This window comes from Pavona decussata, unplaced genomic scaffold (assembly GCF_977016875.1).
Source record: "Pavona decussata unplaced genomic scaffold, jaPavDecu1.1 SCAFFOLD_26, whole genome shotgun sequence".
Lineage (NCBI taxonomy): Eukaryota > Metazoa > Cnidaria > Anthozoa > Scleractinia > Agariciidae > Pavona > Pavona decussata.
The window spans coordinates 2519737-2541042 of NW_028145449.1; the positions used below are offsets into that span (position 1 = coordinate 2519737).

The window sequence follows — 21306 nt, forward strand, 5'->3', positions numbered from 1 at the left end:
CAGGATAGCATGGAAGGACGACGATGATAAGGAATTTTTCATACCACTCTTTTTCTGTGAACGCTGTCTCCACTATCTCAAATCACTGACCACTTCGTGTCAGTGTCCAAAACCGTAGCTCAACAGAAGTCAAAGCGAGAACTGATGCAATAAATAACAACCTGTACCTCCGCCTTTTCTATTCTTCTGTAAAGCAGACGAGAGAAAGGTCGATTTCAGAACTTCCTGCTGAAACACAAGGGGTCTTCTTATGGGAAGAAATTCTAAGAACTTTTCGTCCGCCATGTTTTTAAAGAGAAAGCAGCATGCGCACTAGGCAAGAATCGACTAGTACGCTGGCCGATATGTTGTACCTTTTACCCGTACTAAATCATAATTTCACATCGTTTGGCACGGTAGAAAAAAGGACGCGTAATTTAATAATCAGTACTTTTCTTTTGTACGCGTACAACATTCATCCAAGCCGTGCCAAAAATTTCTGCCGTGTAAATGGGGCTTTAACACTGTGCAATCTATCAGAGGGAAGCTTGTAAGCAGTGCTTTCCGGCGCTAGGTATCTTATCCTTTGCAAGGCGCACAGGTCTAGCTGTTTGATCTGAAATCCTGTTCATACTCAAATGAAAGCTATAGGGCGTTACTTCTGTGGATTCTATTTGTTTCTGTTTTTGTTTTTTACGTAATGACTCCAATGAAAAGTCTTGCATGAAATACCTTTGAACTGAGAGGTTCTAAAATTAAAGATTAATTAAACTTACCTCAAAAGGGGCATCTAGAAGTTCATGCATATCAGAGGGATGGAATGATAATATTTGAATCAAACACTTACAGGTAGTTTTAGAGATGAAGATATGCCAACGCCAACATCCAAAAGAGGGTCATCATGTCCCAGTCCTGGACAGTACTTCAAGCGACTTCTGGACAACACAGGTAATAAGTTCTGAAGCTTTTTACAGATGTAGAACGTGACTGGTAGACGAAATTGAATGTTTGGGTTTTAATTTACATTTTATTGACATGACCACAACATATACAACTATCTCATTGTAAAATTTGTATTAACTTCATAAATTGTGTATCAAGTTTTACAAATTTTGTATTCGTTGTATAAATGTTACCAAATCTATTGATAATTGTCAACGTCCTCTCCGCCATTTATGCCTTTCTGTCTTCCAACAAATCCCCAAATATACAGATTTCTCTGCAAATCAACAATACGAAAAGTTATAAAAATAGACTGACGAGCCTTTTGCCTTCGTAGGTTTAGTGAAAGAAGGATGTCCGTCTGATGATGAACTAGAACGTCTATCAATGAATGTTGAGGAATGGAGGCCACTTGGGCGTCGACTGGATTTTAACAATGCACAGCTGACTGGGTTTGATAAAGACACTGAATTATGGCGCGAGAAAGCCTTTGCCATGCTAATGGCGTGGAAGCGAAGAGAAGGCAAATCTGCGACATACAGAGTCTTATATGAAGCATTGCGTCATGAATTTGTAAATCGTAAAGATTTAGCGGAGAAATTTTGCTGCCACTCTGACTGAGAACCTGTCTTATATTTCTTTTTGACAGTTTTCAACTCCACAGCATTAACTCTCCTCAAATTATGGAGAAAAATTTGATGTCATTTAATTTGTGTATCCCATGTATATTTTCAATAGCCAAACTGTCCAGATATGAATCGCATAACTTGTATTATTACAAATAATTAATATACAATTTGTTTAATAAGAGCAATTTAACAAGTTTGAGTTCTCTCTTGATACTCTTTTCTTGTTTCTCTTTTTATTTATGTACTTATTTATTTTATTTCATACTTGTGTGTGTATTATCAATGTATTTGTTCCGTAATTAATATTTTAGTCAATTTCAGTATTAAGCCTCTTTTCTGTCTTTGTATTTTTTCAACTGATAAATGATGGTCACCCAACTAGTTTAGCTTTGTAGTTATTTTGGGTGTCCAGTTACTGTGTGTATTTATAAATTTTACATTATATGTATTGATTCATTGAAGTTACAGTACAAATACTCGCTTTTTCTTTTATAAAGAGCCCGCGAACACAGCAAAACTCGTAAAATATACAGCGACACTACAATCTGAAAAATTTATGAGGATATATTATATTTATTTACCACCAGATCAAAGGATTAATATAAAGCATTTTATAAATTGAACTTTTGTTATGGAAGAACAGTTGGTGTAGTGTTAAAAAAAAACCTGGTAGATGGGGCGCGCTCACGTCCACTTTCGCGATTTCTTTCGGTAGGACAAAACCGTTCCCACTGTTGGGTAAATTTTCCCAGCCACTATCTTCTAATACAGTCATTCGAACTTTATTTTACCAGTTAATTTCCCTTTTTCTTGTAGTGCTAGTTGTAATCAGTTTATTTCCCTTAAAACGTGGGTTAATAATTTTCCAGCATATCTTGTCAAAGGGGGGTCATGAATTTGTTCGGAAATAGATTGTTGAACGTTTTTTCTGATATTGTAACAGTTATTTTGAAACCTGTTCCTTTCCTAGATATAGCGACACAAAAAACATGGAACACAGAAAAGGTGAGCGAACTTACGAGTGGAGGCGACGAGGCTAATGTGTTTATTAATCATTATTAAATTCTCCGCCTCGGATATTGCATTTCTAGCATTCTTATTGGTTCACTAAATCTCGGTTATCAACTCATATACCGCAGTTTGACCTTATATGGAAAACGAAAGCCCCAGGTGTCGCTAAGCTACATTTTTTTTTCGGCGGGAAGCAAAAGTTTCTTCGGAAGAATGTAGAAAAAAAGGAAAAGAGAGAAATACCAAACAATGCCATCTCAATATAACAACAGTAAAAGCCACAAAGTTCAGTATGGCACTATTTAATGGTACGTATCTCTGAAGTTTCCTTTTAAATCTTCAAAATTGCAAGATTTTACGATTTTTTAGATCACATAACAACAACAATAACAACCGGTTACCTTCAAAAATTTCAGGATGGCTTGGAAATCCTGGCGGTAAGAGGTTAAAGCCAATCGAAGAAATTTCTCAGGAAGAGCTTCATGCCTGCCTTTATGTTTTTACGAATTTACGAGGACTTCAGATGGTTCATCTATGAAATCCGTACGAGCGGCGGCCATAATGATCGTTTCCGTCGCTTGGCACCACTCAGCACTGAAACATTTGCACTAATGTGCACAGCTCTTACGCTTCTCAAATAACCTAGAAGTTTAAAAACTTGCACTGAATGCTTGTCTCAGTGAGGTTGTACTTCGTACACTTGGACTTCCCTGAAGTGTTTTAAATCGTCCGCCAGAAATTCAGTTCAGCATGAAAAAAGCCGTCCTTGCCCTGATTTCTTCCTTCGCTCGGTACCACACAGCAGAACATTTGCTCAAATGTGCACAACTACTACTGATTACGCTTCTCGATGAGCTGGAACTTCAAAAGCATTTTGAATGCTAGTCTCAGAAAGGTTATAATTCGTACATTTAAACGTTTCTTGAATTTTAGATGTCCGACTTGTGTCCGATTTTCTTCGCTTTTGATTTTTCATTCAACTCCGTTTGCAAAGCGCTGCGCGTGTCATGTGATCACTACGTTTCGCGCGCTTTGGTCGGAGGTTGTCTGAACATCCGGTCGTTTAAATTTGAAAGAAATTTTTTCTTAAAATATAAAAATTCAGTAAACTTCAACAGCAATGTCCAAACGTGGAGAATTTAATAAAACAATTATTCCATTTGCGCTTGTTGGATATGAGATAGTTATAGCCAACTCGGCGCTTCGCGCCTCGTTAGCTATTTACTATCTCATATCCAACGCGCGCTCATGGAATAATTGTTAAATAGGCTTTCAAACAAAATATCCACTACCCCCCCCCCCCCCCCACAACAAAAAGAAAAAAATATCGATCGATTCGATAGAGTGCTTATGTTTTGAATGTGCCCTTGAAGCGGCCATTACATACTAAACTGATGGCGGCCTGTTTGAGTAGCCTATCATGTCGGTGTTTAAATACAGTCACTCAATACAGGACATGTTTTCAGCAATGATTATTGAAAATGCGGCAGCATTTTTAGAATAAATTGGAAATGATATTTTCCCCTCAGCTTTCCCTCCATTTTACTTTGGTTTATTTGCATATTATCCGTCGTTGGGTATGTTATGAAACAATTATCACAGCCTTGCACTGTGCGCATTCTTATCGATTTACCCTACATGGAGACAATAGCCCAATTTCGATATATTAAAATTCAGCCTAAAACTCAATAAACATCACTGAGAGGCACCGGGGAATAAACCAATAGAAACTTTACAATTTGTTTCCCGGAGCCTCGCAGTGATGTTATTGTTTCAAGCTGAATTTTAATATATCGAAATTGGGCTATTAACCCTCCTGGCACATTCCTGGGGGATGATTTTCAGGATTTTTTTTTTGTCCCGGACAGCATATCATTTAGCTATAGCGTTTCTTAATCGGTAAGTTGTTCAAGTCTTTTGACCCCATGCGCGTTTCGGAAGGATGAATGGGGGGGGGGGGGGGAGGGGGGAGGGGGGGGGGGGTTGGAAGGAGAGAGAGGGTCGATGACTTTGAACATACCTAACTTCTGCTAGAACTTATCAGGTAGCTTTTTGGGGGTAACACATTTTAACAGTTCACTACTCACTTCATGTGCAACTGACAATGAGATTTCAGCGAATTGTAATAGGTCATTTCCGAATTGCTGTGAACCTCACTATGAAAGCGACGCTAAGTGCAAAACTTTTCATATGAAAATTAGTTTTGTTTGCATGTGAATGAAAACTAATTTTCATAACAAAAACTTCGCACTTAGCTTCGCTTTCATAATGAGGTTCACAGCAACTCGGAAATGGCCTATTCTCGGTTTTCACTGTCACGCCATTGAAAAAAAAAATCGAAACCATTCCATGAATGAAGTCAAGAAATTGACATGGTATAGAGGATAAACAAATGAGGCATCTGTCCAAGTGTCAGGTCTGTGCGGTATTCCGTACTCGAGTTATTTGACAAAATGTTCCACATAAATTTATTGAGCTTAGTATGGAGACGCCATGTTTGTGTCCCTCTGAGGGGCACAAACATGGCGGCCGGAAATACGAAGAAACATCTGGAGTTCACTTTTGCCAGAAAAGAGGTTTGTTTGCCCTTGTGAATTTTCGAATGTTTAGATTAATATTTCTCCTCAAACTTAAATTGTTTAGAATGCTGAAAATCACCCGAAGAGTCATTTTTAAGATACGGAAAAGCTCTGTCACGGCCGCCCTCCTGATGTCACGCACGATGGAAACTCGGAAATTGAAACTGTTCTATTTTCAAAAGGAAGCACGACATCGAGCTAAGAAATTGTGAACAGCCATAGTTTTTGGTAATCTTTCCTTGAATAAAGGTAAAAATTTTGTAGGCCTCCCAGTTTTGAATTCAAGAATTTGGTGACGTCACGTGAAAACCAAGAATTACAATTCGCTGAAATCTCTACGCCTCAATGAAGACGGGAATTCTTGTGCAGTCATGCATGTTATGTCTCACGCGAAATTTTTATCGTATATAAAATCCACTCCGTCTTCTTTTCAGGAGGCATTGTGGCTTTTTTTATTACTATTATTATTTCAAAACCCAGTCAGCTGCTGTATATTTTCTGGTATATATATTTATACAACCAGTAATAATGACAGAATATGCTTTCGATGATCTAGATCCCAGGCTCTCTCTTCTTTGAAACCAAGTTGATGATGTCATTAGCCCCTGCAAAATCTGCGGGGGATGCAGACACCCAAGAACCGTTCATTAAAGGAAGTGCTTTAATACCTCGTAGTTTGATTATTCGATTGCCAAGTTTTAAACTGAGTTTCGCCTTTGAGTGACCACAGCAACCGTTCAGCGACGTCTGAAGAAATTGGTAAGTACACGGGTAATCTTCAGCACATTTGATAGCTGTTTTCGGTGGGCAACGTGTTTGCATGAATCCGATCGACTTGAATGGCGCCGATTATTTTGGTGGACTGGCTTCTCCTAGTTGTAACACAGGAAAATTTACCTTCTCTCACGCAGAAGTGACTTAAAGATTGTATTTGCAGCGTTTGTCTTTTCAGTTGCTCTCTCATTCAACGTAGTTTTGATAGCCCATTTTACAGTTGTGTACTAAGTGACCTGGCCTTGGATTGGAAGCGAGGCTGGGGGTGACCTTGTTTTGATACAGACCTCACTGCTTTTCATATGTAGATCATGCTGTTCTTATGCTAACTAGTTTGCATTTACATATGAAAAGCAGTGAGGTCTGTATCAAAACAAGCTCACCCTCAGCCTCACTTCCAATGCAAGGCCAGGTCACTAAGCACACAACTGTAAAATGGCCTATTGTCGGTCGAGTCTCAAAGTATTAAACGGTCTCGGCAATGTTATTAGCGTGAACTTTGAAATTTCGAAGAATTGCTTCGCCAATTGCAGTTTATTCGCCAGATTGTCAAGACATTTGAGCCCTTATTGCGCTTGTTATCATTTTATTACTATCAGGCACTTATTTAGAAATCAAAATGGGGGATGAGAAAAGCAGTCAGACAGTCGGAAATCTTGGCTGATATCCACGTGCAATGCAAATTGATTTCTGTCTTGCGCGAGACTTAAATTTCTTTATGATGTTATGCGATTGTTTTGACTGATTGTGTTCTTAGTTGTAGCGTTCCACAATTTTTAAACGGTCAAAGTGTGGTATAAATGTTTCATTTTTAACGTGACTAAACGGTTTGTTAATGATGAATTTCAAGTCTCAGTGGCCGCAAGTCACGAGATTGGCGAAAGTTTTTGTCTGTCAGCCACAGATCACGCAAGTATAATATTACTTTCGGCAAATACAAGAGTTGTTTGTATGCTATTACTAAAACTCTCAATTTGGACAAGACATTGAAGTCAAGTAACTGGATCAGCATCACGAGGTGTTGTTTTCTACCATTACATTGGGTTTAAATGCGTTTTCGTACAGTTTTTGGAGCCAGTCTATTACTATGTTGTAGACGTGTTAATGTATTCATTGGTAAGGAATTAATTTATATGCAAGAGCGAGTTTTGACATACGTCTTGTTTACAAACTGCCTCGAACTCATTCTCTCATGAAATTATTTTATTTTGCCATTCCGACTTAACGTCCCGAGAAAAGCATAACATACAAATGTTATTTTTCTGAAAACTATTTAACAATTATCCGGCGAAATCGCGCGGCCGGAATATCGGCTGATACTTAGCCGACGAGGCCGTAGACCGAGTTGGCTAAAATCAGGCGATATTCCGCAAGATTGAGCAGGATAATTGTTTAATTATTCAACTCATTGATAGCAGAAAAGCTGGAGGCGACCTTTCTTGTTAAAAAAAGAAACTGGTAACTTTAGACACCGCGCGAACGTGCATGAATGAAAGTGGCAGCTTTGTTCAAGTTCGATTGACTTACACCAAAATTGAGTACTCGTCTGGTGAGCCAATCGCTCCGGCAAAAATTTCCACAAAGTTATAGCCTCAAAAGCTGAAACCAAACAATAATTTGAAGTTGCTAAGGATGTGTTGTGTCAGCTGAGCCGAGCTGAACAGACAGGAAAGCTTTTCAACCATTTCTCGGGTGAGTGTTTCTTTGTTTACTGCGCAAGCAATTTCACCATCTTTCGCCTGTTTTTTGACACATCTAATACCTTGTTGCTTCCAAGAACTCTGGATCTGTTATGACACTAGACGGTTTTTTTCAGCCAGCTCTAATGCTTCCAGTCCGATAGTAATTGCTTTGTACTAGCTCCATCTTTTTTTCTACCTAACCACAGAGAGAAAATTTCTCGAGGCACTTTATTTGCGAGCTCGATTTTCCTCAGGTGGTTTCTTCCATCTCTTCAAGACGAGTACAGAACTCTGGTTAATTGTTGCGAGAACCAATCTAAGAAAATACTGTTTGTAATTTCCGCGCCTTTGCTAGAATTCGAGACAATACAAGAGTCTAGCGAAAGATTTATTTGTTTTGCTGTAAGCTTACTGATTTGCCAGTTCATAAACAAACTGATAAGCAGTGAGTTTTTGCACTGACCATTATAAATCTTGACAGCAAACTTGGTTGCCTCCGTTTTGTTTTATGAAATGGAATTATTATAAATAATTTAGTGTACTTGCTAGGTCGTTACTTTTTAAAAGCGCTCGGTCATTTTTCTTCCCCATAAACGAAATTACGTATATCGCAGGATATCTGTTATTTGCGGACGACGTAAATTGAGTTCGCCATGACCATATTTGGGCAGTGCTACAAAGTGTTGAATAATTATCACAGATATCTTGTCATTCTTGAGAACGCACCACAAAAACACCAAAGTGCTTTAAAATTACCAGTGTGGAGTTCGTGAGTCACATTGAGTGATCAACACTGGGAACCAGAGTCAAATTCAGCCCCAGGGAGGGAGGAGTGAGATAGTTTTTGATCTCTCCTCGTTGGAGGGTGGTGAGGTAATGCTGCCCCTCGAACACAACCAGACAACTGCAAGAAAATGGAAGAGTTCCGCATCCGTGTGGCCCTTTTATGCTTCTCGTCGAGCTTGGTAGGGCCTCATTAGTTGAGTCTAGGAAGAGGATATTAACTGAGTTTCATGTGTGTGAGCTAGGCGGCTGAAGAATATCTCTCAACTTACGGCATCTTCCGATAAAGCTAATTAAATTAATCTGGCTAATTTTTGTTCTTTGAGGGAAAGGTAGCGGTGTGTCAATATTGTCGTTACCCGGTAGTTCTTGCCAGAAATCGTAAAAATCGTAAATATTATGCTTGAGTAACCTGTGTCTGTTGCCACTGCAAGTTAGAGGCAACAGAACTTTTGACCCGTTGCCTTAGGCAAAGTAAAGTTTTTTTTAAATTGATGTGTCATGCGCATGAAGTACATACAAAAGAGTACGGTTATTGGGGGGAGGGGGGGGGACCATAATCTTTAATAAGTAAAACAAATAAGAACATAAGAAATTTCACTCATGATCATATACAGAGTATTTGAAAACTGAAAAAAAAAATAATTACAATAATAACGAAGTCTTACAGAGGAAACAGTCCGCACTTTTCGTTGATAAGATTAGTAAGATTCACAGAATTAATCCGCCTCTTGAAAGTACGTAACGTACCAGAAGATCTTACAAAATCATTTAATTTGGACTAAATCACTATGTAGTTATGTTTACCATATGCATGGAAAGTGGTGAAATGCCCGGAGTATTCCACCGTGTTGGGAGGAGGGGGTGGTGTTGGGGTGGAGTGAGTTGTTAAAGATTCGACTTCATTTGACTGGGTTATGAAATAATAATAGTGATAAAAAAAACCGCAATGCCTCCTGGAAAGAAGATGGAGTAGATTTTATATTCGTGTATAGATATCTGTAACGTAACATGCGTGACACGATAAAAATTTCGCGTGACACAGAACATGCATGACTGCACAAAAATTTCCGTCTTCATTCAGGCGTAGACATTTCAGCGAATTGTAACTAAATGAAGTGCTTACCTCGCAGCTTGATTATTCGATCGCCAAGTTTGGTGAATTGAGTTTCGGAATTGAGTTTCGCTTTTTAGTGGCAACAACAACCGTTCAGCGACGTCTGAAGAAATTGGTAAGTACACGCGTAATCTTCAGCACATTTGATAGCCGTTTTCGTTGGGCAACATGTTTGCATGAATTCAATCGACTTGAATGGCGCCGATTATGTTGTTGGACTGGCTTCGCCTTGTTGTAACACAGGCAAAATTTACCTTCTCTCACGCAGAAATGACTAAAAGATTGTATTTGCAGCGTTTGCCTTTTCAGTTGCTCTCTCATTCGAGGCAGTTTTGATTGTCGGTCGATTCTCAAAGAATCAAATGCCTCAGCAATGTTATTAGCGTGAACTTGAAATTTCGAAAAAAATGCTTCGCCACATGCTTTGCCTTATTGCACTTGTTATCATTTTATTACTATCAGGCACTTGTTTAGAAATCAAAATGGGGCATGAGAATAATAATAATAATAATAATAATAATAATAATAATAATAATAATAATAATAATAATAATAATCGAATATTTATCCAGGATAACCCTTCAGTATAGAATACTGTTATCAACGGGTCCTGAAAAATATTGTGTTCCCATACCGGGAGTCGAACCCGGGCCGCCTGGGTGAAAACCAGGAATCCTAACCGCTAGACTTTCAGAAAGTCAAAATTCCCCATGCCTGGTGCATGAAGATGCACACAAAAATTTAATGTCATCACTTCAGATCTGGACCAAGACCTACTGTATCTGACCTATTTTGAATTTGGAGTTTTTCATCCGAAGAGCAGATTTTAAAGCAAACGACCCTCTCTTTTGTCTCTTTGAGTCTCAACATCAACGTATATATTCTCCTAACTGTAAAAACTCCATAAATAATTATATTTCAAATGGTACAAGCCCAGAGACATTGCTTAAACATCGAGACAGTATCTTTAGTGATCATGTCCTGTATTCTCATGAACTGTATGTAAGTACAAGTAGTGTTATTGTAAGGAGAAATTACATGCTGACCACTATTAGGGCTTAAACGATTAACAAGCCACCATCCTAGAATTTTAAATGGTATCTTAGTTTGAGTGGTTGTTATTTCTCAATTCTTTGACCAGCAGTTGGTCGCTGGAATCCCAGAGTCTCTCCTGGCAACCAATTGCCGGCCAAACAGCCTGAGGACTCTGAATACAAGATTGTTCCTTGGTTGTTACCAGATTGGCCAGAGTGGATACTACAAAACAAGGTTGGACACCTTATGATGTTTACACAATAGAAACTAAGCAGTAAAAAAAGTTAAAATCAAATTAGCGTACGCCTCGAATCTGGGTCATTTCCTTCATATCTCCTATCCATATCTGTTGTAGGTTAAAATGAATCCCACGTTAAAATGATTTCAACCTAGGTTGATTTGTATTTTTCTTTGTTTAAGATGTTAATTACCCAACCTTAACAAAGGAAAATACAAATCAACCTGGATTCATTTCAACCTACAACATATGCACTACTCCAACGAGGGCTAGCAGACAAAATCTGTAATTTTTAACTTATTTCAGAGACAGCTAACCATTTTCAAATTACCAGTTCTTAGGCTTTAATAATGTAGATCAGAGGTTAACCCCAAAACACTAAAAAGAGTTCTATTCTCTCAGTTCTCTGCCTAACAAATAGCTTCTGTTCTTGTCCAGGTCAGTACACTGAGGATTAACAACACTATGTGTGTAAAAATCATATGCTGTTCAGCCTTTGTTTGGAGCATCTATTCTAGAAATAACCATTGTTCTTTATGTGTACCTGATCTCCATTAAATGCATTGTTGAAGTTTAAATGTGCCCACAGGAAAACTTTGTGTGTATGCGGCAAAAAGCCTCCTTCTTCTAGATGACCAATGAAGCCTCGCAAACTGAAGATCATCTAAAGGAAAATAAAAAAATTCTTCACTTGCTCATGCAGGGTTTGGAACTTACTGCCCTCTTGCTCTACCATCAGGGACAGTTCCCTTCCACTGAAAGCCTTCACAGACAAACTCTCTGAAGACTCTACAGGGGTTTCAATAAGAGCCGGCAACCGGCAACATTCAGTCTCTATGTCAAGTGAATTGACCTAAATTTGCCGCTGACCTACTTATGCCAAAATTAAAAAGCAGTCAGACAGTCGAAAATCTTGGCTGACTTCCACACGCAATGCAAATTTATTTCTGTCTTGAGCAAGAGGTCAAGTTATTGCTGCCGACAGGCAGTTTTCATACTCTTGAAGCCATCGAGAAATTTTGGTTCGACGTTTGGTTCGACGGTTCGACCAAGGGGGGGATTAACACGCTTCCCATCGTTCTTTGCGTTGCTTGAGAATGAATGACTTCCGATGAAAGCTTTGAATATGTGTTTTTTAGTCGAAGTTCCACATGGATTTTTTCGCTTCAAAAATAAGAAATGGCAAGTAAACAGTTTTTACTATGTTGCTAAATTCTCAGCTATGAGATTAGTGTGTTTCTTTGAGCGTATACGATCTTATAAAAATAATTTTAGGAGCATTATTTGATAGTTGACATCAGCGACTGTTCCACAATGAGTGGTAATAAGTGTTTTGAATCGTTCATGCGGCGTACAAAGTAACTGGTCGAAAGCCAAAGATTTTAAAAATCAACACTTTAAACCTCAAAGTTTGCTATGAAAAGAATTGACCTCTATTGACCTCTCGTTTTTGCCCCAAAATTTGCTGTTGAATGTAGGTTATTTCTGGTGTCATATCAGTCAATGTGAACGACTTACCGCCGTGGCGAAGATTGTTTTCCTTAAATTAATTTCTTTATAAATTGCTTCTCTTGCTCGAAATGTCGGGTTATACGGGAAGTAAAATTTTATTCTGTTGGAAGCGATCAAAACGAAGCCATGAAATTTAAGGCGATTTAACCGGAAAAGCGGCGTGTTACTGTTAGGTAGATGTAGAACCGAAATGAAATAAGCAAGCACAGCGGGAGCGATGCGCTTTTTTTTAACAGGCGTTTCAATAAGCTCTGTCGTACAAAATGCTATTGAAAATAATCTAAGTTCAGAGGAATTTTCGGCGGCTTCTCGTTAACTTTCTCTGTCTAGATTAATGCAAGTGGACTGCACGTTTTCCTTCTGGGCCCGGTTGTTCGAAAGCCAATTAACGCTAATCCACGATTAAAAGTTAACCGTGGTTTTTATCTCGCTTGTTAAAAATGTTTTTAAAAGCTAATTTTAAGCTGAAGGTCAAGAAAAGTCTACCTCAAAACTAAGAGACAAAAATCTTTTTGGAGAGTCTTTATTGATTAGTAATTAAACTCGAATCAAAGTTCACGCTACACCAGGATTAGCTTAATCGGGCTTTGAACAACTGGGCCCTGATGTTTTTCCAATAAATAAATAAATAAATATGCCAAAACAGTTGATACGATTTCCTCTTATTGTCTTTACGAGTTCGATAAGATTGTCGTGACTTTCGACGCCTTATGGGCATACTTTGGTGATAAAACACATTAAATATAACAGGAACACTGCTGGCAGACGAATAAAAGAAGATTCTTTGGGATGTTGGCTGTGTTGCACTATAAAATATTCGCCGGCGGACTTGCGAGCCTCACGGCGTCTACTGTCTAATGCGGTGATCGCGGGTGGCCTCGCGTTGATAATATAGTTTGCCCGCAATGCACGATGGGAAGCGTGCAAACCCCCTCTTGGTTCGACTCATCGTTCGCATTAAGAAACAGCCAATCAGAAATCCTGTTTAATGGCGCAGCCAATTCTAGCCAACCAGCAGCTGTCTTATAAGAAAAATTGACATATGCTTGCTCAGCGGAAAATCGTGCTCGCTCAGCGGAAAATCGCATGTGCTCGCAACAAGATATAAATACAGTTGATCAGAGTCAAGGTTTTGCTGTTTACCGGTGAGTTTTGGCACTTTTTGCTGATCTATTATGATTACTTCTATTCGAGGAAGCATTCATCAACTGATCAAGGTCATGAAGCTTTCAGTGAGCATTCTAGAGGCCGACAGTGTGCATTTATGTCACTTGCAGCTTTGCTTTTCAATCGATCGAATTCGGTCGATTTATGGACACAAACAAATATCGATGACATCTTATGTCATGGAGATCGCCAAGTATTTAGTTTATTACCACGTTCCGCTAGATAGACAAAAGAAAGTGTCACTAATCGTTCTAAAAATCAGTTAAAAAGCCCTTATTTTTACATGTTGCGTTAGACAGTGTTATTCGTTTAATACACTTTCCGTTTTCGTTAACCAATATATTTCTTTTCCACTTTTAGCAATTGCTACAAGCATAATCCCAACAAAAGCCTTAGGAACACCAATAGTTACTTGTTAATGTTATACTCAAAGAACATACATGTAACCATGTTATTTTGCAAATAAAATAAGTTATATTTTTTCTTGAAATTCTCATTGCCGTATTTGCATTCAAAAACACCTTAAACGTCAGCACTCACTTCTCAATGAGAACTGCTAGTTTATGTTGTAGTTGTAGTTAGTTGTAGCGTTCCACAATCTTAAAACGTTCCAAGTGTAATTTGGATGTTTCATTTTTAACGTGACTAAATGGTTTGTTGATGATGAATTTCTAGTCTCAGTGGGCAAGTCACGAAATTGGCGAATTTTTCTGTCTGTCAGTCACAGACACCCGTGCAAGTACGATGTTACTTTCGGCAATACAAGAGTTGTTTGTATGGCATTACTAAAACTCTCAATTTGGGCAAGACATTAAAGTCAAGTTACTGATGAGTATAAACTAATGCAGTACATGGTGTTGTTGTTGTTAGGGGAAGCAATTATCTAGAAGACCCTACACCCAACCAAGCCGGTTCAACAACAAGACTCTTATTTACTTACAATTCTTCCTTACCTAGGCAAAACAGGTGAACAATTGGTAGCCAAATTGTATTCGTAAAGTCCGCCGCTCACTTAACCCTTTAATCCCTAAGAGTGCCAATTGGCACATAGTGCCATAACTCTTTCAATATTTGACAGATTTCTATGAATTTTTGACACCAAGATGGTCTTGGTTGTGAAGATCCACTCATTAAAAGGATAAAAACTTAACCCTTTTTCATATTTGATGTGGTTGACCACCCCCACAACTTTTCAACTTTCTCCCCCTAGAAGTTGTGGGTCTTAAGACAGCTCTCACATTAATGAACATGTTGAAAACTGCAAAATAAGCTATACTTTAGGGGTATGCCTAATATACACAAGGACTGGGACATTTTTGAACTTTTAAATTTTTACGTTTTAAGGTCATTCATCTCAAATCTATAACTTTTCTCATTCATTGTTATATCAGTTACAAAATACACTCATGAGTAGCTTGAAAATGGTATATCATACATGGACATTGAGTTTGTAGTCTTGGATCTGGAGAAAATGCCATTTGCCTCAGGGGTTAAAGGGTTTTAAAGAAATACTCTCTGTAAAAATCGTTGTTTTGTACCAAAAAACCAAACTTTCCTTTTTTACCAACTTAAAGGATAAAACATTACTGTTAAGCAAATCTTTTCTTGTATATAATTTTAAATGTCCAGGTTGTGAATTATCATACATCGGTGAAACTAATAGAGCACTACGGGAACGCTTACTAGAACTTGCGTGTGACAACAACAGTGTTGCTATCTAAGTGTGTAGGTTTCAAGATTATCAGGAGATTGTTTGAAATTCAGCTTGATTCCACGCACTCTCTAGACAAAAAGATTATTTGATATACAAACAGTAGAAGACAAAACCACTGTAATGTGCAAACCGTTGAAATGTACTACTTTTTAAAGAGGTCTTAATGATTAAACATCAGTACGCCCAATCTGACCTCGGGACTGAAGGCGACTTACAATTGTTCTAACATGATTGTAATTTCAAATCACTAGCGTAGTTTTTTGTAGCCTTTTCTATTTGCGATCATTGCCTGATGATGTTGTGGAAATAAACAACGAAACATTGCTCTGTTAAAACCCGCATCCTTGTAATCTAAATCTTAAATTTGTGAGATGCAGTTCTTCGGACTCACGTTTATATTTTGTTTTATTAAATAATCGGATGGCAAAGGAAAATGTATTAAGTCACGCAGGATCCAGCATATCGATTAGCACAACACAAGAACGCGAAGCGCGTTCCTCGAACGCACGCGAACCGCGCGAAAGTGAGGAAAACTGAATACCAGCAGAGCAGCCTTAGTTCCAGTCCTCTTTCTCCTCTTTCCAACTTCCCAACTACAACTGCTGTGAAGACTAGAAAAATGCTAAAAAATATAGCTTTATATAGATGGTGTATCTATGGGCTCGCCCCTTGCCCCCGTCTTAGCCAACCTTTTTATGGGGCATAATGAAAAGGCTTGGATAGAAAACTACACGGGCTCTAAGATTTTGTTCTATCGCCGATATGTCGATGACACTTTTTGCGTATTCGAGAGGGAGCAAGATGCTGTTTCCTTTTACAATCATCAATTCCCAAGACCCTAACATACGGTTTACTATGGAGAGGAAAGTAGGTAACAAGTTAGCTTTCTTGGATGTCTTGGTCAACAACAACCCTCTTAATCTCCAGACATCTCAGATTTTCCATAAGAAAACTTTCACGGGGCTCCTAACCAACTATTTTAGTTTCACTTCATTTTCCTACAAAATGGGTCTTGTTAGAACACTGGTGGACAGGGTTTACAAATCAACAATTCTTGGCTAGGCTTTCACAAGGATATCAAAGATCTTACCCTTATTCTACGTAAGCACCTTTTCCCTGTTCGCATGGGGTGGAAACGGTTATCAATAGATACGTCAGTAGAGCTACCATCCATCCGCCCACCAGCTAGTTCTCAGGTTCAGCAAGCCGTGTCAACTTACTATTTGAAGTTACCCTATGTAGGCTGCTTCACTTGAGAAGCACAGAAAAGCTACGCAACTTCGTTCAGCGCTATTGTACTAACATCGAAATTAAGTTAGCTTTTTCTTCTTTTATGGTTGGTAGTATGTTTAGTTTGAAGGATCCTGTTCCTCTCGATCTCCGTTCGCGTGTTGTCCACAAGTTTTTGTGTGGAGGATGTAATGCCTGTTCACCGGCATCGGCGAGACCAGCCGACATCTCTCGACACGCATTCGTGAGCATCTGAGCAGGGATAGGAATTCACACGTTTATCAGCATTTGCAGCAATCCCAGGCATGTTGTTGTCTAGCTTACAAGACTTGCTTTTCCATCGTGGATTGTGCACCCAACAAACTACAACTTATGTCGAAGGAGGCAATGCACATCAAATGGGAGAATCCCACTTTAAATAAGCAGCTGAAACATGCCGGCTTAACTCTCTCGTTCTGATATTAATCTTTAAGTTTGTTTTATCTATATATTTTTGTTTTCATAACATTTTGTGTTATCACCATTGCAATTATTTCAATTTTTACAATTTTATTCCTTGTATTTAGTGTAGTGCTCGCGCAAGTGTTATTCCATGTCTCGCGCATCTTAAATTTGTACGTTACTTTTTTCGAAATTTTGAATTATATCACGTTTTAACTTATATGTCATTGCTTGTATTAATTCAACCGAACTTGCAAACGAATTCACAACTGAAGATGATCGTTGATTTAAACTTAAAGTTGTTGTCCATTTCTTAAAAGCTTTATATTGCCCTTTGTCCGCGTGCGGTCGTCTTTGCTCTAGGAACGTGTTCAAATAGCAGCACGAAGCAGCCACTCTTCATACAGTGTATACCAGAGTGGCTCGTATTATTACTTTAAAAATACTAATATCCATGATTTGAATTTCAGTTTTCTAATGCAACGGAGTGACAGTGACAGAGACAGTGATTCCAAGGTTATGGAAGAAAATTTACAGTACCAAAGAAAAATGAAATTACTAGCGGAACCAATTCTTGATAAGTAAGTAAGTATTGAACACGGTTAAGAATGCCTAAGTATTGCTAAGGAAATTGGAAATAGACAAGCAGAGGGACTGGCGTATATATAGTTCTAGCGTGGTCGCATTGCTGTCTTAAAGACTACTAACTAAGTAATTACATACAAACATGGTAAAGAAAGCCTAAGTATTGCTAAGGAAATTGGAAATAGACGATTAGAGGCAGAGTTGTATAGAGTTCTAGCGTGGTCGTATTACAATCTTAAAGATTACCAACAAAGTATTGAACACGGGAAAGAAAGCCTTAGTGTTGCTAAGGAGACTAAATTTAAAACTGGAGAGGTGAATGCTTACCAGATATTGTCATAGACTGGGACAAATTCAGAAAAAAACTGCTTTTATAAATTCTGTCGGCAAACTCGAGGAAAAGTTGGTAAATGCACTTTTTAAAGTCAAAATTACGTCCTAAACACGAAAAAATTGTTTACCAAGCTGGATTGTGAGTTTTAAATCTCGAAATCTGGCTTTATAAAAACAGAACTAAATACTGGGCATGTAAACGAGGCTAAACTGTGTTCCTGTTTTAAAAGCTGTTTTTGAAGCGATTTTTTTCCCAAAACAGCTAACTATACTTGTCTAGTTCTCTATAATATAATTTGATTGTGGCTGATTAAATTACAATGTATACACGTCACATTGAAACGATGTCGTCTCGAGACCTCATTTATGGGGACTGCTTCCTTTTTGTAAGTCTGTGATATCAAGCTCTTACATGTAACTTAGGAGTGTTGTGTCTTGAAACTCTAGCATAGTAATTTTATTGACGGAGAACTTGGAAACAGTTTTGTTATTGTTGTTTGTTTGTTTGTTTGTTTTTTTGTTGTTGTTTTTTTCTTGGCATTCCAGAAATTTAAGCGCCAAAAAATATATATATATGTCCTGGATGTATGTCCTGGATGTAAAGTGGTTATTTGAATAATCGGTTTGCCTCTTTTTTAGCTCTTTACAGCAATGAATATTTTGATACAACATTTGAAACAAACCCAGTCATACGCTTTACAGTCTGATTCTGGTCAGAAACGTAACTTGCTGATGCGTGTCAGAATCAAATTGTTTTCGCAAAGGAATCGATCTCGAAGAAACAAACAATTTTTTTTATTTTTTGCTCAAGGGAAAGACACTTTCATTCAAGAAAATGTTAGTTTCATTCAAAAGTTTTAAATTACATTGCCCACTTTGCAATCTTAGTCAGACAAAGTAAAGTTGCCTGGCTGCTAAAACGAACTAGTTGACTGTGAGAGATCCTTGGCAGATGGTGTTAACAGTTTTCAAAGGTACCATTTAAAAAAATTGGAAGAAAGGGCAAGTTTAAAAAGGTCTTCGCATGTTATTTCCTTAAGTGAATGTATTATCTGCCAGGAGTCAAAAAAGGATATTCTGCTCAGCGCAACAGTGCAAAGTTTGTGTTCGCTAACAGGATCATCCGTGGACCGACGAAAAGTAAGGGAGACTGCCAACACAAAAGCGCCAAACAGTGTTAATGCCTATTAAATTTAGCCATATTCCTGTCTGACAAGTTTTGAATCAACGAACTCAGTCAGAGCCTGTCATCCCCGTCTATCAACCTGATTAGGGAGATGATTTTCTCTTGATGGTGCGTGTGGCATTTAAGCTTTGCTCTGATATATTAGTGCAGCCTTCGCACCAGGGCCTGAACGTCCGCAAGGAAGATGCTATCGCATGCGTACCAGAGAGTTTGGATATGTTCATAAGGCTTATGATTGGTGCATAGTCTCTCCTTGAGAATGGGCTGAGTGATTGTGATGACGATGCCAAGGTAGAGGACAGTGACATCATTGATCGTGATGGTGGTGATTTATGATGATGATGGTGATGATGATGAGATTTTAGGTGATCTAAATAGCGATAATGTTGTTGAACACGAAAACAAACAACCAGAGGGTAAGGCAATTGCTTCTACCGCAACTTTTGGCTTATACAGAAGAGCAAGACAATGAGCTTAAAAAAGACTCGAGAAGTCTGTTCAGACAATTTAGGAGAGAGAGAGTTTTTGAAACTGCTCGACCTGCTATCATCTGGTAGAAAGCGCGAACTACTGGCATCATTGATCGCAGTCAAGAAGAAAAAGAATCCAAATCTCCAGCGCTGGTTGCAGTACATGGACATGGTCTGTATCCTTCTACTGTTTATCAGAGCTCATCCTAATCCTTCATTATGTACACTCAGATGTAGAGTTCCTTGTCATCTTTTGTCAAGACACGGATGTGTTTCTCATTTTAGTTTCACACTTCGAAAAAAATGAGCTTCAGGCAGTTGTTGACGAGAGCTGGAACGTCTAAGAAGCCTATTAGTATCTAGCAATTCACACGATTCATGAGAATCTAAAGCAAACAATCCTTGAGGTGGAAATCATTCTCTCCTTTCATTCAATAACGGGCTGTGACACAGTCTCCTTCTTTGCTTGCCATAGCAAGAAAACGCCATGGAAGACATTCACAGAACACCACATGCTACTGAGAGACCTAGGAAATGGTGATCTGAATGATTCCACAGTGAGGTCCGTTGAGCAGTTCATTTGCAGAATGTATAGGGTAACTGACGCAGAGAGCTGCAATGAAGTTGTTTTCTAGATGTCGGCCACTAGAAGCTCTTCCCCCGATGAGTGATGCAGCACGATGACATATTCGAAGGGCGCACTTCCAAGCAAAGGTATGGAAACAAACGCATGTTACAGGGGCATCCAACGGATCGTTTCGGTAAATTATCTGTTCGGAAGGCCCTCAATCTCCTACAATTTTCTATAGGGAATTTTCACCTCAAACGTTCGTGATATGAGAAAATTAAGGCCTAGTGTTTTCGGATTCATAAAAATGTTGTTTCAGGTACCGAAAAAAGGTCAGTTTAGATTTTCGGAAAGGAAATAAGACCTAAGGTTTTCGGAAAATAGACAAAAATACCCTAGTAATTTCGAAAAGACTCAAGTTCCTTTAGAATGACCGAACATATAACAATATTATAGCGCGGTCTGAAAAGAACCTATAGAGCTTTAAAGGCACTCCAGATAATCTAAAATAGTGTTTCAAAGGATCTGAGAGAAAACTGTCGTTGGGTGCCCCTGATGTTACACATCCCACCCTACCACTTCTGTGATGAGATGGTTAACTGTGGCTGCAAATCAGGATACAAATCAAAGAAGTGCAGCTGTCGGAGTGTGGGACTGCCATGCACAGGAGCATGAAAATGCGGAAGTGCTGCAGAAAGCTGCTACCAAAATGATGCCAGTGGTCTCGTTATTGGAAACCAGTGACGGTAAATGGTACAGTAGGAAGAGTAAAATGGTATAGCATCTTTAAGCATTTTTAAGTATATATGTTTGTTCATTAGCTGATGCGAAATTCGATGATTCATGCCAAAGCAAGTCATATGAACAAAACTCACAATGGATTTAACGTTAACTTCCAATTTATTCGCTTGCTCTATTATCACACACTAGAAGAAGATAATTACGGTTTTGCAAGTAATATATCAAACACGAGGAAGAGTGTTTCATCAGATATCCAAACACTGAGAAGTATGTTGAAAAAACGAGGCGCAGCCGAGTTTTTTTAAATGACTTCGAGGTGTTTGGATATCTGATGAAAAACACTTTCGAGTGTTTGACATGGCTTCTCAAATGATCAATAATTCTTGGAGAAATTCAAGGCTAAAGCTGGCAAAATATTATGATAATTAAGATCACATATCCAAACCGCAGTCACGGTACTGATTTTCTTTGTTTTCTCTAGATGAATTATTAATGAGTTTGAGAACTCCTTTTCCTAGTTTCGAGGACTTGTGTGCACCTCCCTCCACGTACGATACAGCCTTTAGCCTTGTTTTCAAGAGTCACGTGAC

The 21306-nt window shown here is 38.5% G+C and overlaps 2 protein-coding genes and 1 long non-coding RNA gene across 9 annotated transcripts in view; 2 read left to right on the plus strand and 1 right to left on the minus strand.

Annotated features, from left to right (window-relative positions):
- Positions 1 to 21306, plus strand: part of LOC146485511 (uncharacterized) — a 79422-nt gene that overhangs the window by 25808 nt on the left and 32308 nt on the right. For 3 of the 7 annotated variants that reach the window (XM_085103367.1, XM_085103368.1, XM_085103369.1), the window contains 2 exons: positions 829 to 927; positions 1259 to 2170. The exons of the other annotated variants lie outside the window; for them this stretch is intronic. In XM_085103367.1, the coding sequence (XP_084959493.1) occupies positions 829 to 927; positions 1259 to 1542 (383 nt within the window). In that variant the 3' untranslated portion in view covers positions 1543 to 2170. Of the gene's footprint in view, positions 1 to 828; positions 928 to 1258; positions 2171 to 21306 lie in introns of those variants that run through there. 7 annotated transcript variants of the gene reach the window in all.
- The window catches only part of LOC146485512 (uncharacterized), a 124288-nt gene that overhangs the window by 25771 nt on the left and 77211 nt on the right, over positions 1 to 21306 (plus strand). Inside the window, exon 2 of the mRNA XM_085103378.1 lies at positions 9561 to 9611. The gene's annotated coding sequence lies outside the window, so the exon portion shown is untranslated. The remainder of the gene's footprint in view (positions 1 to 9560; positions 9612 to 21306) is intronic.
- LOC146485514 (uncharacterized) overlaps positions 7796 to 21306 on the minus strand; it is a 62609-nt gene continuing 49098 nt past the window's right edge. The window contains exon 2 of the long non-coding RNA XR_014863421.1: positions 7796 to 8828. This is a non-coding gene — a long non-coding RNA (uncharacterized LOC146485514). The remainder of the gene's footprint in view (positions 8829 to 21306) is intronic.